Consider the following 22,821-nt stretch of genomic DNA (forward strand, 5'->3'; position numbering starts at 1 on the left):
TTTGCCCCACCCTCTACTGTAATAAAAGTTCTATGAATGTGGTCTCTCTCTCTCTCACAATATCATGTTGTACCATACTCACCCTTCTTCTTGTGATAGTGTGAGATGATAAAATATACATGTGATGAGATGAAGTGAGGTGAATGAGACATCATTAAGTAAAATAAGGGTGACTTGAACTGAAGCACTGTGATGCTGTGACAGTCCATCTGATAACCTCCACAGCTACTAGGTGCCTAAGGAGTGGGTACAGATACAGCGTGGGTACTGTGGACAGACGGATGATTCACGTCGGGTGGGACAGAGTGAGACATTGAGAGATTTCCTCATGCTACTCAAACGACACACGTTTTAACACTTATGAATTGCTTATTTTTGGAAGTTTTTATTTAATATTCTGGACCTGCAGTTGACCTTGGGTAACTGAAATTGTGGAAAGCAAGGCCATGGATAAGTGGGGGTAGACTGTTCACTAATGTGAAATAAGGAGCAGAGAAAATGGCTTTGGGAGCCGTGTTAGGAGCAGACAAACATTTGATTAGTTTTGATGAGAGTCTTAAAAAAAAAGGAAGTTCCTAGGGAACTGTTCAGTAATTAAAAGTCAGTCATGGTCAGACCTGGGTTATCAGCTATGTAACTAGGGCCAGGTTCATGGGTATGCAATCAGGGTAGTTACAGGGCCCTGCACTCAGAGGAGCTTCACACTGGGGTCTAATGCTCTGCAGTCTCTGTTTTGATTGTTAATAATTTTATCTTTGAGTTTTAATTTTTTTTATTTTAAAACAATTTTTAAAAAAGACTTTTAAAAAATATTTATTTTTAGAGAGAGGGGAAGGGAGGGAGAAAGAGAGGGAGAGAAACATCAATGTGTGGTTGCCTCCCACACATCCCCCACTGGGACCCTGCCCACAAACCCAGGCATGTGCCCCACCTGGGAATCAAACTGGCGACCCTTTGGTTCATAGGCTGATGCTCAATCCACTGAGCCACACCAGCCAGGGCTATCTTAGAGTTTTTAGTTAATAATTTTATCTTTGAGTATTTACAAGTCCAATGGGACGATGGAACATGTACTGAAGGCTTAGAGCCTCAGCTTGTGCTTAGTCCTGCCTCCAATCACCTCCCTTGGATGGGTTTTCAGCTGCTTGGTCCCCCAACTTCTAGCTTCCTGACCCCACCCCTGTCCAGGGATCACTGCTGCCCTCTGTTCTGCTTTGGGCAGGGTTCCAGTGTGCTACCCATCATGTCTAGGAGTAAGGCAGGAAGGTGGCCATTTTCAACCCAGGCTATCAATGCCACAGGATGAGCCTCTTGCCCTCCCTTGGTCCAGTAATTGAGAGTTTCAATGTGGAAGTTGCGATACCTTTGGAGGTCACTTACTTGCTGTTGGTTGAGGAGGCTGAGGAAGGGGAGATGCCTGCCTGGGCCTCTTTGTCCCTAGTGGGGAACAGCATGTCAGTCTAGCAGCTGGCAGGGCAGGGGGGCTTTGGGCAGCCAGTGGTTGCCTGGGCCCCCAAGTTCCTGTGGGGGGTCTGTATTTACCATAAAGGTATTCTCCTGCCCAGGAAGTGCCACATTAAATAGCAAATTAAACAAAACAAAACAAAACAAAACATGACAGAGTGAGAGAGAGAACACCAAATATAGGAACAAACTTTATATTTTATTATTTTTTAACAGCATGGTTTTCCTGCTTTTTGAACAAGGGTATTCATGTTTTCATTTTGTAGTGGGCCACACATATTGAATAGCTGGTCCAATTTGTAATCTTAAACAAAGGGCTTATTACAGTGCCTAGAATTTAGAAAGTACCAAATAAATCTTATTTTAAAATAGAGGTATAGAACTCCATTGCCTATAAGGACATGAAAGCAATAACAAAAAAGTGAAGGTAATTGGGGTTGGGGGTGGTTGGAGGACTGGGTGAAAAAGATTAAGCAGTACAAATTGGTAGTTACAAAATAGCCACAGAGATGTAGATTATAGCATAGGGAATATAGTCAATAACATCATTATGGATATGTGTGGAGCCAGGTGGGGTGTTTGGGGAAGTGGGGGCACCACTCTGTAGGATACGTGATTTTTCTGGCCAGTTTGCTGTATACACCTGAAATTGATACAGAGTGATGTTGAATGTAAACTGTAATTGAGAAATAAAAAATTGGTCCTAGATAGTATGGTTTAGTGGATTGAGCGCCAGCCAGCAAACTGAAAGGTCACTGGTTCATTCCCAGTCAGGGCATATGCCTGGGATGCAGGTCAGGCACCCAGTTGGGGGTGTGCTAGAGGCAGCTGATCAATGTTCCTCTCACACATCAGTGTTTCTCTCCTTCCCTTCCCATCTCTCTAAAAATAAATAAACAAAGCCTTTAAAAAATAAAAAAAATAATTAAAAAGTAAAGGTATTATGAAAGGAAAAGTATAGTATTTGGTAACATGCAGGGCAGAAAAGGAATGTATACTACTAGACAAAATAACTTCAGAAAATACACAGGACAATGCACACATAGGTTAACCTTTTGCAAAATGTGGGCCCTTGAGAAATATTTTAATTTGAATTGAGCATCTTCTGCTTGGAGGTATTAGTGAAGGTGTTTCATCTTGGAATGGGGAGGCTTGGGCAAAAGAGATGAGGAAGACATTTAGAAGATGTCTTACACACTAAATTTGATCTTATCTATCAAAATGTAAAATTTATATGCTTTAACATTTTCACTTCGTTTCTAGGCATCTGTCCTAGATAAATATACATGTGCACAACACATAGGCAAGTACAATGATGTTCATGCAGAATTGTTTTTTAATAGTGAAAAACAGGTCCTGGAGGGGTAGCTCAGCTGGATAGAGCATCATTGCAATAGCCAAGGTTTGATCCCTAGTCAGGGCACATACAAGAATCAACCAATGAATGAATACATAAATAGAATGACAAAGTGATGTTTCTCTCTCTCCCTCTCAAATCAATAAATAAAAATTAACAAAAATAGTGAAAAGCAGAATCCAACCTAAATGTCCATTACTAGGAAATTGTTTGATTTCATGCCATGGAATACCATGCAGCCCTTAAAAAAGAATGAGGTAGCAAGATAACCAGGGAATTTTAATTAAGAGGAATATGTATCAAGTTCCAGGAAAATGTTTAATCCTATATACTTAGAAAATATATATGTACACAGAAATGAATAGACAAAGATCTACAAAGCTACACACCAAACTGTTAGCTGAGTATCTGAGAAGTGGAGTGGGTGGTTTGTGAATGAATGGGACACTCATGTTTCTCTGTGCACTTCTGTTGTTTGAATGTTTATAAAAACGTTTCCATGTGTTACTGAGAGGAAATGGAAAGAGTATTTTGAGGGAATCTTGTGAAAGGAAAATTGGGGAGGTGCGAGGAGACAGACCTCCGGCTCCCTCAGCTCAGAACGCTCCCCGGCTCCGGGAGGTGAGACCCCGCCCCGCTGAGGTGATCCTGCAGAGGGGCGGAGTCCCGCAGAACCCTAGCGGGAGGTGTCCCCGGGGGGCGGGGCCACCGACTCCAGCCCCACACTCAGTTCCCACCATGCCCTTATAAGGAGCGCCCGGCGCTGGGCTTTGGGAATCCAGTTGCAATCCTGGCGGCGCAACCCCAATCCCAGGCCCCTCCCTTGGGAATGGGGGCGGGACTGGGCGGGTTCTTGAAGGCGCGGGGGGGCGGGGGTGGAGCATCTAGAAGCAGGACCAATAGGAGTGGCAGCCCGGGGCTGAGCGGTGCTGCCATTGGGCGTGACGACGCGAGGGGGTGGGGCGCCCGTGAAGCTGGTAACGCTGAGGGAAGCCGGGACTCTGTAGTCGTCGCTCAGAGTCCGTCTGTCCGAGGCTTCTCGGTCTACTCTTCCCAATTTTCTGAAGCCCGCGGTTCGCCGCCCCTCTCGCCGCCGCGATGCCGGTGTTTCATACCCGCACGATCGAGAGCATCCTGGAGCCGGTGGCGCAGCAGATCTCGCACCTGGTGATCATGCACGAGGAAGGCGAGGTAGACGGCAAAGCCATCCCTGACCTCACCGCGCCCGTGGCTGCGGTGCAGGCTGCGGTCAGCAACCTCGTCCGGGTGAGCGCTGTGGGCCTGGGGTGGGGAGCGGAACCGGGCGGGAGACATCCCTGTGGGCCCGGCCCGCCTCGCGGCTCCCCTTTGCCCGCGACTCGCTGCCTGTGGCTTTGTACCTGGGTTCTCGAGCCAGATAGCCCTGGGTTCTAATTCAGACTGTCCCGCGCTGTGACCTTGAGCATGCCCCTGAGCGGCTCTGGGCCTCAGTTTCCTCGTCTGTAAAATGGGGTCAATTACAATAATAATGCTTGCCTTGTGGATTTGTTGTGAAGATTCAGCGAGGTGATATTATAAATTGCTAAGCGCAGCGTATGAACCCCACTAGTTGCTTAATACATGGTAGTTGTTTGGGTGACTGATGGCCCCTCTCCGTCAGCAGGCTGTCGCCCCTCACGCTGACAGCCTTACTCTCACTCAGCTCCTTTTTAGGCCTCCCCAGCCCGGCTTATGGGCTGATGGGCTCCCTTACTGATTCCTTGCTTTTCCTTCCTGGGAGTCTTGAGCCACGTTGTTCTTCTTTCTCATACTTCTGTCCCTCACCCTGAGACCTGCCTCACCCACCACCGCTCCCTTGCTTCCTGCAGTTTTGTCCACTTGTCTTACTGGCTACTCATCTCTCTGTCTCCTCCTACCTTCCTGGGCATTCCACTTGTGCTCACAGTCCCAGGCACTCTCGAACACCGGGTAATTTCTTTATGTAGTAATCCATGACCACCAATCCTTTTACCCTTTCGCTTAACCCTGCAGCTTTTCATTTTTTTTACCCTCCCTTGGAGATTACCACCTGGCTTTACCTGCTGTCAAACGGCTTCCTCCCAGTGGGGCCGTTCCAGACGCCGGGTCCTCCTTCCCGGCCCCTCCTCCTGGCAGGAAGCAAGATGGAGCTGCTGGGAGAGGCCTGTGGAATCTGGGACCTGCCGCCCCTGCCAGGGGGAAACGCCGGGAGTCTCCTCCCCAGTGCACAACTTTCCTGGGTGGCTGACTGGTTCTGCAAACTCCTGTAGACCACAGCTGTGATTAATAACTGAGGTGATTCTTGGAGGAGGAAGAGCCCACTTCTGAAATAGGAAAAGAGGTGCTGCAGCCAGTGTCCTAACTCCTCTGGCATATCTCACTTTTCTTTCCCACCCTGGGTGGGTGACTCAGACTGCTGCTGCCTGTGAGGAACAACTTGACCGGCTTTGGGAAAAGTTCATACTGCTCCCCCACTGAGCTCTGTAAATAGTGTGTGTCAGGGTAGTTGGGAGGCAACTGTGAGTCTGGGTGGGGCTTAGGTTACTTATCTGATCTGAGCACTTTACTGCACCAGCGGCACTTTAACAGCTGAAAAAGTCTTCCTCGGTTTTCAGGGGCCCCTCAACTGTCTCAGGCAGTTCAGGACCCTGGGAAGTAGGAAGACTGGGAAACACTATTGATCAAATTTCTGATCTGCCTTCTGTATAGATTTAGTAAGAATCTGTTTCGTAAGAATAGTGAGTTCATTCAAAATGTCTAGTTCTACATTGTTCTTGTTCTTTTTATAACTAATTTAATCTAAGGCTCCAGAGTACATTCTTATGTAGTGTTGTCTAACATGGCTACATTCCAGGACTCCATTTTTCAACAAATAGGAAACAATGTAAAGAGACAAGGTAATAGTGTCCCTCCAAGGAGTACTTCAGGAAATGAAATCTTAAAACCATATGTTGCACTTGGAATAGAGCTGGTGTGTAGTCTAGGGGTTGATATCTGGTTAGGCTATTTAGAGAGAAGTTATTTATGAGCTTCAATGCATGAATTAATAAGAATTGAATGTCTGCTGTTTGTGAGCATTGTAATAAGTCAGTGGTTCTCAGGTTGGGACGTGCCTCAGAATCACCAGTGGGGCTTTTTAGAAATAAAGATGTCTAGCTCCCACCCCAGGCTTACTGAGGAGCTTTCCAGGGGGTTGGGTAAGGGCCTTGGTATTTTTAAGAAGCTCCAGAGGTGGTATGATATACACCCTTAGTTAGGAAACACTGTAGTAGATACTGTGAGACAAATACAAAAGGAATAAGACGAGTCAGTTATAAGCTGAAAAAAATTACATATAGTTACCAACTTCCTAATACATACAAAAGAAGGGACTTAACATTGGTGGTAGATATGAATTAGAAAGTGGGGAAAACTGTGGTGACAAATAGTCAGTCATGAACAAAAGGTACTTGTGAGTAAGTCACGTCCAGGTTACAGCAAGTAGATTGTCTTGATTAGCTTAGAAGGCAAGTTGGGGAGGAACTGGAGGTGGGTCAGTGCGAGACCTGGGGGCCTTAACGGAAGACCTTATCCAGTAAGATGAACAAAGAGTGGGGGAGAGAGGATGAGAGTGGTGTGTGCTGGGGAGTGTCACGGTGAATTGTGTGCATGTGTCAAGTTCCCAACTAGATTGCTTCTGGAGAACAGGCCTCATTTGATATTCCTTTATGTGCTCTTCAGTTCTTACCCTCAACGTTGGCACACAAGATGGCTCCATAAATATTGCTGAAGGAAAGAAGGAGCTGTGGGGACGGGAGATAAATTAGGAGACTTTTAAAACTGGTTGATCATTAAGAAATGAGGGCCTGCACTTCATGTTTGGTGGGGAAAATGGAGAAGCAATTAGAACTAATGTATATTGGAAACATAGTAGAAGAAGAATTAGTAGAACTTGATAATAGAACTCTCAGGAAAAAATGTGGTGTCACTATAAAATAATGAAACTGATTTCTGAATAAGTATTCTAGAGTTTATATAATTCATGTTTCAGTTACCTTGGGAGGTTATGTTCTTATTTCAGTGCTTCTGTTTGGGTATTCCTTACAGATTTTACATATATATACCTATATATATCATACTATATTACATATTATATATATATCATACTATATTATATATAAATACATATATAAATATATCTATATATGTCAAATCAGTCTTGTTTTATTTTAGTCAAGAAAATTTTATCCAAAGTGGGCATTCCGTAGCCCTACTACTTCATGGACCATTCTTGAGTCCAAATGACTTTTGGGTATTTCCAAAATTATTATTTACCAGATGAAGATGAAATTCTCAATTGTTAAGCGATCAACATCCACTTAACAAATAGGTATTTATTGAAACCCATTTTTAATGTCAAAGCAATAAGTTGATGATACTGGGCAGAATAAGGATAATACTAGATTGAAACTCGAAAGTGGTCCTGAGGAAGTGAAGGACTGTGGAAATTCAGAGGAATGTGAGATTACTTTTCATGAAAGCCTGGGCAAGGCGTCTGGGAAGATGTAACATTTGAACTGGCCTTAGAGTCAGGTGGGATTTGAACATTTAAAGATGTGGTAACAAAAGTGTTGCAAGTAGAAAGAACTATCCAAACAAAGGCACAGAATTATTGAGACTCTAAGGGCCACATTTTGACTTAGGGCATCATTAAGGTAAATACTTCTGGGGGGGCAAGACTCATTCGGATTTGTAATTTCATGCATATTTGCTAAACAAAGTAGTCTGGTCACTTTATATCCATGGCTTATCACAGCTGAGTCATTACTTTTCCTCCAGACTCGGGAAGCGGTGGGATGGAAATATTTGTTTACATGTTCCTTTTTCTACTCAGGATCCTGAACAAGATCCTTTTTCAAAAACAGCTTTGTTGAGATGTAATTCACGTAACATGTAATCCACCCATTTAGAGTGTACAATTTAGTGTTTTTTAGTATATTTCCAGAGATGTGCAACATCAGTACAATCTAATTTTTGGACGTTTTTGTCCCCTCAAAAAGAGACCTCATACCCATTAGCAGCCACGCATTCTCTCCCATCTCCACCTCTGGATGACCACCAGTCACTTTCTGTCTGTGGATTTGCCTGTTCTGGACATTTCCTACAAATGGATTTGTAAAATATGTGCCCTTTTTTCCTCGCTTCTTTCTCTTAGCATGTTTTCAAGGTTCATCCATTGTATAGTATGTATCAAAACTTCATTTCTTTTTGTTGCTGAATAATATTCCATTGTGTGGAATAAAGCCATTTTAAACACCGAGAGTGATTCTAATGCATAATAAAACAGTGAGGGGGTATGGGAGAATGGTGGGAAGGAAAAACCAGAGGAGAGGTACAAGGAGTTCCTAGGATGGGATTCAGTAAGCACTTGGGGAAAAGTCAGGAGTCTTAGACTGCCTATCTTGTAGCATGATATAGAAATTTTTCTTTTTTTCCCCCATAGAAATTTTTCTTTTTTTCCCCCAAGTGGCCCATAGAAATCGGTCAGTCTTTGTGACTATACAGTCATGCCAGTTTTGTTAATGGGACTTCAGACACTTTGCCTTCTCCATTGTATCTGAGGGCATGTGTTGTAACTACCTCTTTGGGTTCATGAAATATTTATTTTGGGAGTTTTTGTGGCCTTGACTTTTATGAGCCTCACCCATATATCATACTGCTGGGATTGGCTCTGGAACAAATAGCAGCATTGTCCTTTCTTTAAACTGATGGGGAAGTCTTTTCTGCTCTTAAAAACAGATCAACAATTAATTTGGTCATTTTGCCTTAATTTCTTTTGGTTGATGTTTCACTTATTCCAGTTAAAATAAATAGTAACAATATTTGAGCGATAAGCCTGTGGGGTGATTTTTTTCTTCTTAATACTTTCCTGTATTTTCCAGTTTTTAAAATGAACATACAATTCCTATTTAAGGGAAATTAATAAAGTAATAACATTGATATAATTCTTTATAGTTTATTACATACTTTCATATATATGCATAATCTGAGAGCAATTCTTTAAGGTAGGTATTGCTATAGTCCTAATTTTACAGATGAAGAAGATAGTGTAGGTCAGAGAAATTAAGCAACCTGCCCGCAGTGGAGCAGCTAATCAGAGATGGAGCCTGGACTCAAACTGTTTCTCTAACTGTGGATCCTGTGCTTTGTTCACGTCACCATTTTACATCCACTTAGAACAAAGTTGCTAAATATCAGTGGAACTTTTCCACCTAGAATCAGAAGCAACAAGAGTGCTGTTAGTCATATAGTTTCCATGTGTCTTAACCCTGGAAAGATTCTCTGTTCAAAGCCTGGTTTTGGCATGGCCTGAGTGAAGGGCCTATATGAAAAGAATGATGTGAAGGTAGGGTTCTGTTTCAGCGACATTCAATTTCATAGCATTTCTTTCATTTTATTTAAAAAAAAAGTAGATACAGATCAGCACAAAAGTATTTAAGTCTGCAAATCAGATAAAGGCTTTACAGCATATATGGCTGCGTAGCTTGAAGTCTACTAGAACTAAATAGTATTTAAAGTAGGTTTGTAGGATATTTAAAAAATTTTGTATTTAAATAGTGCTTAAGGTAGGTTTGAGTATTCTTTGGGGAATCATGAAGTTTCATTTGAAAAACTTTCTCTCAAGATCAAAAGACGAGTAAGAATGGGACAGATGTGAACTATGTTCCAAAGACACTTAGCATTTACTCGAGTGATTAATAGAATAGAAGAGTTTTGGAGATTTTTGTGTTTCTACAGCTATGTTTATAATTTTAATGGAGCCCCAGCCTAAGTATTTATATATCTACACAGTGGAAAGTTGGGCTTTTCTAAAGCTGTTTTATAAATAACACCGGTAAAACGCTAAGCAGACAAAATAAAAGAGCAAAAGTCCTAAGTATCAACCACAGTATAAGTTGGCTCCTTCTGTTACAGTCCAGGAGTAAGGGGTACGTTAAGGCAGATACTTTTATTGGGTTGGGACTTATTTGGATTTTAATATTTCTTGTATATTTGTTAAAGTAGTCATTTTATATACTTTTAAAATTACTGGTCATTTATGTACATATAAAGTGCTTATGTTTTATATATTTCACAACTGAGAGGATCATTCTTTTCAAAGCCTTCTGACACCTTTCTGGTCTTTTACTGGATGCTCAGGAAGGGGGTAGGGTGGGAATATTCTCATTATCCACAGTGCACAGTCCAGCATAGCGTGTATGTACTCTCTTGTGAGGCTCATCGTACTTGGTCAGCGTTTGTCTTCTCCACTAGATTGTAGGTTCCTCAGTGGCAGGGACCGTATCTTGTATTCATCCCTTTATGTCTAGTGTCAGGCTGGCCATAGGTGCGCAATATAACTTTTTTTTCCCTAAATGAACTTATGCATAGCATTCATTTTTTAGGTATGAAATCTTGTAATAAGAATTTTTATGCAGCAAGTATTTCCTATCCCCAGCTTTCAGACACCTGGTATAGCTGAATTTGAACAGTCTCGTGAAATTCATAACGAGCTTTGTCTGAAACAAGTAGAATATGTACTAAGAGGAAGGAACGAATGGCTAAATGCCCATTGTTTGAGATAACAAAAGTGTTCAGGCTATTTTGGGTTGTGGTTCTCTGTTTCAGAGTCATTTCAACTATGCAGGCCACTTAGTAAATTCATAACAGGAGAATATGTTGCCTCCTATCAGAAAGTGGCATTGGAATTTTGCATTCTTTTTAAATTGGGAGTATCTTTTTAAAATCTAACAATTCAGACCAAGTGCTGATATATTCATTTGGATCCCTGCTGATTACAGTGTAGTATCACACTGTGAGCTATGAATTCCTCATTAAAAGATCTTTATTTCCTTGAACACCATGTCAGGAAGCAAATATATCCTGAAGTTGATCTGCTGCTTTCTTGTTTTCTGGCTGACCTGGTCCCAGCCTTTTCATTGAACCTTATGTTCGTGACAGTGGGGTGTATTTTTACATTGTAAACCAGCATTAGATCTGTATCAAAAGAATCTGTATCCTTAATGAACAAATGTCAGAGATTAGCAAAAGTTCCCTCTAGAATAATGCTCTGTGCTCAGGACTCTTGATGAGGAAGGGTCATTCTCTCAGTTCATGTTGCTTTCAGGCAGGTCTGCCCTTAAACTGTCCGTACACACACACACACACATACACACACATACAGGATTGGAAGAAGAAAACACAAATTTAAGGCTTTTTAAAGCCTTCAGTGCTATATATTATAAATACTTCAGGGTGAGCTTTAAGGAGTAAAGTTCAATCTATAATAAGACTCTGAAACACCCAAAGAAGAGTTTATGTGTTGGTGAAAGGACCTCCCATTGAAGGCTTTCATTTTCCTTGTACACTAAACTTGTAGAATTCTTGCAGTAAGTGTTGGGTATATTGGGCTACACAGATAACGTAAGTTTTGACTCTAGGTGGCTGCTTCCCTGTTTTATAAGCCATTTTAGTACTTGCTCAGTTTCACTGGGGATTGTTCTGGAGAGGAAGGCTGTATTATCTACTTCTTAACAGTTTACAGAAAGGTTTGTTAGGGAAGGAAGCTGAGATTAATATGTAAGTAGGGAAGTTTTGTTCATTTGTATTTTTATCATTATACCTAAAGTGTTTTATCTTTCATATGACACTAAAAATAATTTAGTATTTTGTTTTTTGACTATTACAGAAGTTTATTTAACAAAAAAAAATAATATAATATGAAAATGTATACAACCTGCTTTTTATATTGTAGCAAAACAAGTGATGTGGAGAGGGGACACGTGGGAACAGTTGATTTCTCTGGTGAACACAGCCATTCTTCCTAAGTCGTTCCAAGGCTTCTAACGTGGTATTATTTGCTTGTATTACCACCATTCCAACGTTGTTCTGTTGCCCACTAGTTGCCATGCCCACACGTTTATCTATCACAAGATTTATAAAGAGATTAAATCTCTACAATATTCCTTGGATATGTCTACCACCATTTATTTCAATGATAACTTCTTGTCCACAAATATTTTAACTTGGGAGGGTGAGCTTCGTTCATGGTGTCTACTCAGTGAGCTCAACGATACCTCCAAATGTACAATATTTTATTGAACAGTACACTGTTAATAATCACTTTTTGTCACGCTGAGCAAACATATCGTCTTCCAAAAAGAACAAAATTTTACCTATTACAAAAGTATTATATTTTCATTGTTGAAATTAGGAAATCTATCCTAAGTCTCAGTCTCAATGTTTCTCAGTATTTTTCAGTCTGTTTGACCTTGATTTGTGTTTTACTGTTTGTCTTTTCTCTCCAAACCAACTTGTGTTGCCTTGGGTATAAATAAACTTAACTATATACAAATGCACTGGCTTTTGTCCTCTTTCCTGTTAAACATATACCTCACACCCCTTTAGTTCACTTTCCCACTCAATAATTGCAAAGAAAAGTGAGAAAACCCAATCTGTTACAACGTCCTGACTTTCTCTGTCACGTGCTGTTCAGGCGCCATGTTCTGCTTAGCTACCTGCTGTTTCGGTTAAGTGCTGTGGAATGAAATAACTTCAAAACAATGGGCTAGGTCCTGAAAGAACTTCTAATCTCAACATACTTATTAAAGATATGGGGTCTTTAAGATGATTAAGTCTATTTTACTATGTGCATTATGTGCATACAAAGGGATAGAGTGTGATAAAGTAATGGCTAAAAGGAAACTTGTATAATTAGACTTAGAAGTTGGGGATTAATTGCCTTCTTTCCAATTCCTTGATAAAAGCTTTGTAGATTTTGTTTTCGTATGCTGGGTCATGAGTTTGGGGGTGATTGATCTGGCTGTGTTTCTTCTTTCCCCCTCTCCCTACTCCCTTAGGATGTCTCCCTTTAAGACTTGGTTTCTGGAGGGCAAGGACCGCGCTATATGTTTCTGGATATTTCCGGCGCCGCGCTTATTCCAGTCCCTTGCTCATGGTATTCCTTCCATAGGTGTGTTGTGTTTTGGTACTTGCTTTTCCAGCGAGTCATTCTAGGCTATTTCATGACGATGAAGATGGCTCACTGACCTTGCCTTCTTCAGAAGGCATGGTGAGTGTTCTTCCTGCCCTCAAATGTTACTGCATACAAATGCCTACGTAATCACAAAGAGAAACAAAAGATTCATAAATAACATTATGTTGGTTACATAGTTGGACTTTTAGACTCCAAAAAATTCTTTGTTACTTCTGTCAGAAGTCATTGGATTGGTGTGAGGGTAGGATGTCTGTGTGTGTACTGAGAATGACAGGTAGTGAATCTTAGTACTAAAATGTCTTACAAATATTGTTAAGTTGCAGAACATAGAGCTTTTGGTCCTTAGAGAATTTCCCAGTGATAAGATTTCCGGTTAAATGAGTTTTAAGGGGAAAGTGGCCGAAATTCGCTGTGGATGGCCACAATCCAAGTCCAAGTCATTTCTTCTTTTGAAATAAACTTAACTTATGCCCACAAGTAAGCTTTCTGTGAAGAAAGAGAAATTGGACAGTTAGGAGGAGAGAGGGACCTCTATTATCTAGCTTCCCCATGTTTCTAGCCTTGTCTCTGTCCCCACCACCATCCCTGGAAAATGGGCTCATCTTTTATTTGTAAAGTGGGCAACATGTTTTTATTCCTATAATTAAAATAGATAGGATATGTGACTAGGTTAATAAATATTAAATAGAAAAATATCGGGGCAAGTAACACAAATTATTATCCCACGTCTCTTCTCAAATAGCAAAACTAGTTATCAGACTCTAGCTGTGCACATGGTAGATTGCTAGTAGGCTATATGAGATATGGTCTCTGGCCTCAAGTTGTTAAAATACAGGTGAAATTTATAATCTTGTAACAATTTATGTTATCTATATTTTCTCCACTAGTGAAATTATTGCAGACTTTAAATTATTCATGTTAAAGGGTTGTATGCTAATACTGTAAATAGAGTTTTTATTCCTTGGAGTCATGGAGAAAATGTGAGTGGGTCAGCAGCAGAGTGAGCAGGTGGTGGGCCCCCTCCATAGGAAAAGACCTTTGAGGACTGGCCTCAGCTACCCTCTTCTCCTGGCCCTCCGGGCATTCCGGGTTTTCCTTTCCTTCAAAGCAGAGAGCTTGTGAGCCTGCCCATGTGCCGGTCCCCTCTGCCTGAACTATTTTTCTGTGCTTATTTTCTTGGGTAATTTCTACTGATCCTCCCCTTCCATATTAAATGTCAGTTTTCTAGAGACACCCTCTCTGACTCTGCATCCAAAACTAAGAGAGGTCCCTCTGTCATAGGATTTGTATAATGTTTTTTATTGTGCTGATCAGTCATTAGTAATTACTTGTGTGATTATTACTTGACATCTTTCTTTTCACAAAGCCCCAGGGACAAATACTGGCTCTGCTGTGCTTGCCCCTGAATTTTTAGCGCCCGTCACAGTGCTCGGCACATAGTAGAGCCCTGAAGAATATTTGTTGAATGAACAAATGGGAGGACCGCTGGCTGCTTCTCTGCCAAAAACTGTTTTACACTTATTTGGAAAAATATATATCATGCTGTGGGTGAATCTGGGTGAAATTTAACTGCCAATTAGGAGAGTAGCTATTAAATCATTGGTTAGCACAATGGCTCTGCCTATAGTAGAACCATTCGATTCATGTTTCCTGAATGAGTAAATTCTAGGCAGAGTCCAAGGGTGCAGATTGGGATAATCCTGCCCAACACAGGATTATGTAGAGTATATAAGTATACATAAAAATATAACATGCATTTGGAATTCTCTATTAGTTTTGTTCCTTTGCAAATAAAGAGAATGGCCAATTTTGGCAAAATGCATCTAGTATGAGTTACTGAGCAATGAAATACAACTTCAGATATAGATACAAGGTAAATTTGCACACAAACACGATAAGACTTGGGAGGCAGTAGAGTATAATGGTTAAGAATAAAGGCTCTAGAACTAAATTCCTTGTGTTCAAATCCTACATTCATTGACATCTGCAAAGTATGAACATTGAGGAAATTATTTCATCTCCATTTCTTACGGTCCTCTTCTGTAAAACAAAGCGAATCATAGAACCAGATTCATAGTTTATTACTGTGAGGATTAATGAGATCATAAAAATGTTTAGAACTATGTCTGAAACATAGTTAAGAGCTCAATGAGTGTTAGACATAATAATATATTTCCCATGGTTTTTAAGCCATATTTTAAATGTTAGTCTAATGAAAAGGCAGTGTTGATTTTTTTAAATGTCTAAGCATAACTTCTAACTTTTATTCAACAAGGCAAAATGCCAGTGAAAGCTTTCAGTAGAATTCCATATGTTGTGGAATATACAGTTTTACCAACTGCAGGGAAAATATCACTCACAGTTTGGGTGCCTGAGCCTTTGATTGCCAGTTTCTCATGATGAGAATAAAATACCTAAGTTTTGGTTGCTAACTCTTTTTGTGCAGAAGTGAGAGAAAAGTATACATTTTTTTTTCAATTTAGAAGCAAGAATTGGGGCTTAGGATTTGGGATTTTATCCTAAGCACTCATTGTTCTATTTCCTAAAAAAGAAAAAATAGCTGAAGGGGGTAGTCATGCCATTCACTAAAAATAATAAGATGAAATCAGCCTTTCAGGTAGAGTTGAGAAGTATGATTCATTTGTGAAATAGAATTCGTCTTATTGTGGAACAGCCAAATTAGTTTAACAAATACTCGAGGGCTACATACTATGCCAGATACTGGAGGAGCTTAGAGTCTCTTGCCTGAACAGAGAGCTAGAATCTCTTTCGTGTGTGCTATCAACACAGGAGTAGTAGAGTTGAACGTGATGGTCAGGTGACTGTAACTGCTAGTTTGGAAGGTATACGCGATATTGCTAGTCTTTCAGTGGTTTTCTGGACATTTTTAACATGCATATCTATCTTCAAAGTCTTAAATCAATTAGCATCTTTACTGTCCTCACTAATACAAGGATTGTAAAATACTTTGATTCCATTGTCTCCTTATATACCATTGTCTAAGATTTCACTTTTGTCTTAATTCTTTTTTCTTTGAAATGTAAGAGAAATGGTGAATAGATCTTCCTTCTTGGTACATTTCCTTTCTTCCTGAAGTTCATTCTTCACTAATATCTTTAGTGGGCCCTTTGGGCGGTACACACTCTTAAGTTTTTGTTTACCTGAAAATATCTTCATTTTGTCCTCATTTTTGAAAGATAATTTTATTGGATATATAAATCTAGGCTGATAGTAACTTTTTCCCAGCACTTTGAAAACAATATTGTTTGTGTTTCTGCATTCAGATGAGCCATCAGTCTAGTTGCCGTTTGCTGTAGATTATGACCTTTCTCCCTGGGGTTCTTAAGACCTTATTTAACTGTCTTGAGATTTTTGGGGGGCTTCCTGATTTTAGGAGCTGATTTTTTTTCAATCCTGGAAAAATTCTTAGCTATTAACTCTTTGAATTTTTGCCTCACCCTTCATTTTGTTCTCTCCCTTTGGAGCTCTAATTAGAAAATGGTGGACTTTCTCACTCTATGTCTCATGAAGTAAAAAAGATAAGCCCCCTATTACCCCACATCTTTTTGTTGTTATTGTTTGCTCTATTCTCATAGCCTGGAATTACCCGTCCTCTCTTGTTAACATGGGACCGGTGTTGATGTCACTTTCTCCATGAGGCTCTTTCCAGGCTGCTCAGTTGATATTAATCTCTCCCTGTGCTGTGTTTCCATAAGGTTTGACTTATTTCTCATCAGATATTATCATGGATTAGAGCTGTTTCTGTGCATGTCTCTTTGTTCCCCTCCTCCCTCTGACCCTCCCCAGCTGCTAAATTTGAGTTCTAGAAAGCATGTCCTGCCCCCATAGCGTGGAGTTACTTGCACTTGGTAGATACAGTAGTGTCGAATCAGTTGTATTTGTAGCACTGCAGTTCTTTCCTCCGTTAGAGCAAGAAAAGATAGATATAAATTCTGAGTCACAGTCAGCAGAGTTATTTTAAAATACCAAGGGCAATGATAATATCTATGTACACCAATGAATACTCTTTCCTAATTTGAAAAGGCTGCTGACAATTCTCTGGAGTAAAGGGAGCCAGAAATAAACATCTCTAAAACTGTTATATTTATTTCATCTCTAAAACCAAAACAATAAATGCTACCGTTTACCTGGTATATACCAGAAAACTTTGAACTGGAAGCTCCATGAAAAGGCAAGTTCCTCCACTGGCCTGCTGCAGTCACAGGCTGTTGTGGCACCAAGGAGTGGGAATGCAAGATCACCTTTCCCCTGCTTGTCTGGAAATTGACTTTTTAAAAAATTATATTTGCCAGATACTTTTTTATAAGTAGTACTCTGTTGATTTTTCCTTCCCTTGCTCTTTTCTTTTCCTTCCTCAAAGCTACCAATCTAGACTAGGCTTTGATATTAAACCTCATTGATAGATAGTTAACTACTAATCTCTCACTCCCATCCATTACTGCCAAGTAAGTCTTCTAAGTATAATTTTGATCTCGGTATTTTTTTTTTTTTTTTGCTCAGAAACCTGTACCTTCTCCCATTGTCTTCTAAATTAATCTAAATTCCTTATTCTAGCTCTTTAAAAAAATTTAAAGACATGTAATGTATAAATTTAAGGTATGCAGCGTGTTACTTTGATACATTTATGTATTGTAATGTGATTGCTATTGTAGCAATATTTATCATACACATAATTATAGTACCACATTGTTGTCTCTCTTATTCTAGCTCTTGAAGGCTAGCAAATTCTATCCCCTTTCTGTTCTGATTTTTCCATGGAGTGGAGAAGTCAGCAGACTATGGCTTGTAAGCCAAATTTTGTATTGCTCAGGAGCTAAGATTAGTGTTTACATTTTTTAAAAAAGATTTTATTTTTATTTATTTTTAGAGAGAGGGGAAGGGAAGGAGAAAGAGGGAGAGAAACATCAATGTGTGGTTGCCTCTCACACACCCCCTTACTGGGGACCTGGCTCGAAACCCAGGCATGTGCCCTGACTGGGAATCGAATTGGCGACCCTTTGGTTCGCAGCCCGTGCTCAATCCACTGAGCTACACCAGCCAGGCCTACATTTTTAAATGTTTGAAAAAATTAAAAGAAGAATGATATTTTGTGACACATGAAATTATATAAAATTAAAGTTTCAATATACATGAAGCTTTATTGAGACACAGCCATTACCTTTCATTTACATATTTTCTTTTTTTTTTTAGAGATTTTACTTATTTTCAGAGAGAGGGGAAGGGAGGGGGAGAGAAACATCGATGAGTGAGAGAAACATCGATTGGTTGCCTCACACACCCCCACTTGGGGACGTGACCCACAACCCAGGCATGTGCCCCGACCAGGAATCAAACCAGCGACTTTTCAGTTCACAGACCAGCACTCAACCCACTGAGCCACACCAACCAGAGCATCATTTACATATTTTCTATACTACTTCTACACTACAATAGTGTGAGAAGTTGTGACAGAGATCATATGGCCCACAAAGCCTAAAATATTTACTATTTTCCCCTTTATAGAAAGTGTTTCCAACCCTGGACCTGCAATCATAAATTTGTAAATTTGGCAGTAGACCTCAGAGATATTCTGATCCAACTCTCTTATTTTAAAAGTGAAAAGATGTATTCTCAGATGTTCTCTACCTTTGGCAATGGAAAGCCAAAATGAAAATCCATTGTTGGTCCTATCCCACCATAGGTCCCCTCCCAGGCAACCTGTAATAGTCAGTGAGACTGCTCGGCATTCTATGAACTCCAGTCTGTCTTACTTCTTCTATGCACATACTGCATTTCCTTGTATCGAAGATGCTTCTTCCCACAGGAAATTTTATCCATGCCTTAAGGCTCAGCTGTAATAATGGTGACTGCCCTTATCTCAATAACAGGTTGAGCTCTCTGTCCACCGACCCTCAGTAGTGCTAAGTTATACCTCCCTGTTGGCACTCATTAGAGTCGTATATGTAGTCCCGATGCTATTCCAGGCCATAAGCTTCCTAACTGTGCATCTTTGTGTCACCTGAAGAAGTGTCAATTGCACATTGCCTTCCACACAGAAGTCTCAGGACATAATTTGAAAAATGAGTAGATGTGAAGATGTCAGGATATAAGAGATGCCTTCAAAATCTCTAGTTTACTTCTATTAAAAAAGAAAGAGCCATGGCTGGTGTGGCTCAGTGGATTGAGTGCTGGGTCGCTGGTTTGATTCCCAGTCAGGGCACATGCCTGGGTTGCAGGTGAGGTCCCCAGTGGGAGGCGCAGGAGAGGCAGTCACACATTGATGTTTCTCTCCCTCTCTTTCTCCCTCCTTTCCTCTCTGTCTAAAATCTTAAAAAAATAAATACTTCCAAGGTCTTAAAAAAAAAAGAAAGAAAATGCAACATCACTAAGTAATATTTTGTTGTGTGATCAACTATACAGAAGAATTCATAGGGAGTTTACCTATATCATATACACCTAGTAATTAATGAAGTGTGTACACTCTGAGGAGAGAACTTGGATTTATCCTAAGAAGGGTTACCTAATTGTGTAATGATTATTTAAGCATTTAGTATATTTATTAATTACTAGGATTTTAGAAACTTGTCTGCTTAGGTAGGAATTTACACTTTAAAATGAAATTCAACGTTGAAAACCTTCCACATTCTTTCTCAATCTCCAGGGATTCTTTGCTGTTGTATCTTCCATATAAACCCTACATTTGGGACTATTTCCATTTATGAACCAACCATAGACTTGTGGTGTTCTATAATGAACTATTAGTATTGAACTTGATATTTAGTAAGGACTGGAGGTAAGAGGATGTAGTATAGTGTTTAGGTGCCTTACCAAGCATTATCTTTAATACTTTCCTTAAAACAGAACAAATGAACAAACAAAAAAACTAGATAGATGAATTGACTCTCATTCTAGTGTATTCTTTCAATTCTGACTAATTCTGTTTCTTCATTTTGCTCAACTGTGAGTTATCTAAGATGGTAGAGCCAGAATTTATTAACGGGTTTAGTTGCCTGTGGCAACTGATCAAGATCTTTCCTGCAGTATTGATATTTCAGATTAGTAAGCAAGTGAAGCAAAAGGAAATAAACTTATATTTCTGTGAAAGTCTTTCTCCTGATTATACCAAGTTGTGTCTAGTCTATTAATATTACATGAAAAGCAGTGATGAAATACAATATGCAAAGGGCACAAACACAACTAGTATTGTTGGGGATAGTTGGTAGCTTTTTTTATTGCTTCTGTCTGTGCATCTCGACCAGTCTGTGCAGTTTGGTCTGGATATGCTGCAGCTGTTCTCTTACTTCATTTTTCAGCAAGCTTAGAATTGGGTTTGTACTCAGCTCATATGTAGTCACACTGAATTACTTTTGTAGTAATTGAAAAGAAAAGGTAAAAACATTAAGAAGAAAAGCGTGAAGGTAAAACTTTTAGGACTTTTTTAGTACAGGTACCATAGAGTATTTTTTTCCCCCATGAGTGTTTTAATTGACAGTCTTTACTGACATATTAATATTATAAAACATTGACTTTGCAGTTCTGGTTTTTTTGTGAGAAATGTGTTTGTAGCTTGAGATAAGAAAAGAAATGATTTTATGGTTTTGCTAATGGGCCTAATTTAATGGGTCAGTGTCTATTTACAGCTTGGAGCCTAATTCAATTACTATGTTGAATAACCTCCTGTAAGCAGGATGCTCTTAACATTAGTGAGAGCACTTACAGACTTTTGCCATTGGGTTACTATTTCAAGTTTTGACCATACCTGTTTCAAAATAAGCTACACTGTTGATCAGTCCTGGTTTGATTTTAAAAGCTATTTGCCAGTTGTGGCCAGGGTGACTCACAGTTGGGCATCCCTAAACAAGTAACAGTTAAGGAACTGAAGGAGCTGACGCTCTAGTGAGCCTAACCCACATTGGGTGTGAAAATCTTCCAGCTCCTGGGAAGGAAAACCAGAACAATTGGCCCTCAGTTGGTTAGACTGTAAGATGGTGATTTATATTTGCCTATTGTGAGCTTGAAGTTTTTCTTGTCCTTCTTGCCAGCCGGTAGTTCCACTGAATTATAGAATCATGCAATATTACAGAACAAACATTTAGACATCATTGAATCCCCCTCCCTCATTAAAACACACACACACACACACACACACACACACAGTAAAGTGGTTTAGGATTAGAGCATCACGGTGCTGAAGACAATGCCACAATCTGAGTGATTTTAGGCAAATCGAATAACCTCTCTGTGCCACTGTTACCTACCCCCTAGGATTGTTATGAGGATTTAATAAGATAGTAAAAAGCTCCCTACTTTATAGCATGTGCTAAGAAAACAAAAACCAAAACCCCCACCAAAACACATTTTTAAAGGAGAAAATGGAAGTCACAAATGTCTACAGTGCACGGTAACAGCAGGGGGAAAGAAAAAAGGGACTCTTTTTTTAGCACCTGCTACCTTCCAGGCCCAGTTTTAGGTGATTTATGTGTGTATCACAAATTTTACTTTTCCCATTTTACCGGTAAGGCGACTGAGGCTCAAAGAGATTAAGTTACTTGCCCAAAGACACAGTTCGTAATAGCAGAGCAAGGTGAGATTCATTCCAAAGCCCCAATTCTTTTTCCAGTATTTCAAGTTATCTTCCAGGACAGGGTCTAGGTCCCAGTTACCCTAAGATAAAAATGGGTTGCTTTTCAAAAATTCATTTACAAAATTGGTTCAGAGTTATTATTTTTTTTCTATAGGGACAATGCAGCCAAAAGCTACAATGTAATTGAAATTCTGCACGTTTGTGAACTAGAACTGTTAAGAAAAAGTGTGTTTGCAATTCTAGCTATTAGAGGGGAAAAACAGAAATAAAACCCTATATTTAAATTCTGTGAAATATGATAGTACTTGGAGAAAAGCAGATTTGGTTAGAGGACAGGGAAGAAGAAGTAGAGGGTGTTCTGATGTTGGTGGAGCCTTTGGGATACTTCAAGGGATTAAACATTTATGGCATGGGGACATTCTATATTTGATAACACTTTGATGGTGTATCAAGCATATTCACATGCATTATTATTTCCTTATGTCATGAATGAGACAGATAGGACAGGTGGTAAAGTCAACCTAATTTTCCTTAGCAATACTTAGCTCTCTCTTTTTCCCATGATTTTTTTTTAATAGCCTGTGGGAGCCCAGCTATTCACCTTAACAGAGTCATAGAGGACTAGTACATAGTTGTACAAAAAGATTGAAAATAAAAGAATGAAGGTCTTTCTGAGTTCATTGTGTAGGAATAGAAGGAATTAGACTAGAGTACTTAAGGAGTATATGTGGGAAGATAAGAAAATGGTAGAATTAAATATTAACCTATTTTACTGTCTTTCTTTATCAATTTACTTATTTCAGTTGGCACTTATATTCTGAGCACTTATTATGTGCCAGTCACTGTGTCATGGCTATAGGGTGGGGGAAAAAAGGGTTCAGACCCTATACTTGAGAAATTTATTCTCTCGCTGAAGCATCTACTAAAGATTACATTCAGATCATGCAGTGAACTTTTCCTCTCCACCAGTATTTATGATTATGCAATAGTTATTTAATTATGAAACTAGTGGAACTAAACCTGAGTTTCCTTTTAACTAATCTTTTCAGTAACTAAAAAAATTGGAAAAGGTAAAGGAAATTAAGTAAAAAAACAGCCCATTTATTTTTCCATAATTATTGCTTAAGTTTCTGTCACTAAAGCAGAACTACAGGATGAGAATTGGTGGAACTGTATGTTTTTTTAATGCAGCATTTCCTTATATATGTTTGAAACCAAAATGGAAATCACTTTAAGTATGTTTGATATACTTTACGTGACTGTAGGCGCATTCGTTATTTAACAATGATTTGCTTGCGAGTTAGGAAGTGCACCTGAAAACACAGGAAGTGGAGTCATGAGGCTTGGATTCAATTCAAGTTCTGCAACTTTCTTACAGAACTAACATCTCTGAGCCTCATTTCT

General features: G+C 39.6%; 1 protein-coding gene and 1 pseudogene across 2 annotated transcripts in view; one reads left to right on the forward strand and one right to left on the reverse strand.

The window, feature by feature from the left end:
• The first annotated feature begins 3,800 nt into the window (after positions 1-3,800).
• Positions 3,801-22,821, forward strand: part of VCL (vinculin) — a 96,797-nt gene continuing 77,776 nt past the window's right edge. Inside the window, exon 1 of one of the 2 annotated variants that reach the window (XM_024561121.3) lies at positions 3,801-4,087. In XM_024561121.3, coding sequence (XP_024416889.2) covers positions 3,920-4,087 — 168 coding nt within the window. In that variant the 5' untranslated portion in view covers positions 3,801-3,919. The remainder of the gene's footprint in view (positions 4,088-22,821) is intronic. The other variant, XM_024561120.4, reaches the window with a different exon arrangement.
• On the reverse strand, positions 11,410-12,745 carry LOC112305433 (small nuclear ribonucleoprotein G pseudogene; annotated as a pseudogene).

Source organism: Desmodus rotundus, chromosome 4 (assembly GCF_022682495.2).
Source record: "Desmodus rotundus isolate HL8 chromosome 4, HLdesRot8A.1, whole genome shotgun sequence".
NCBI classification, from domain to species: domain Eukaryota; kingdom Metazoa; phylum Chordata; class Mammalia; order Chiroptera; family Phyllostomidae; genus Desmodus; species Desmodus rotundus.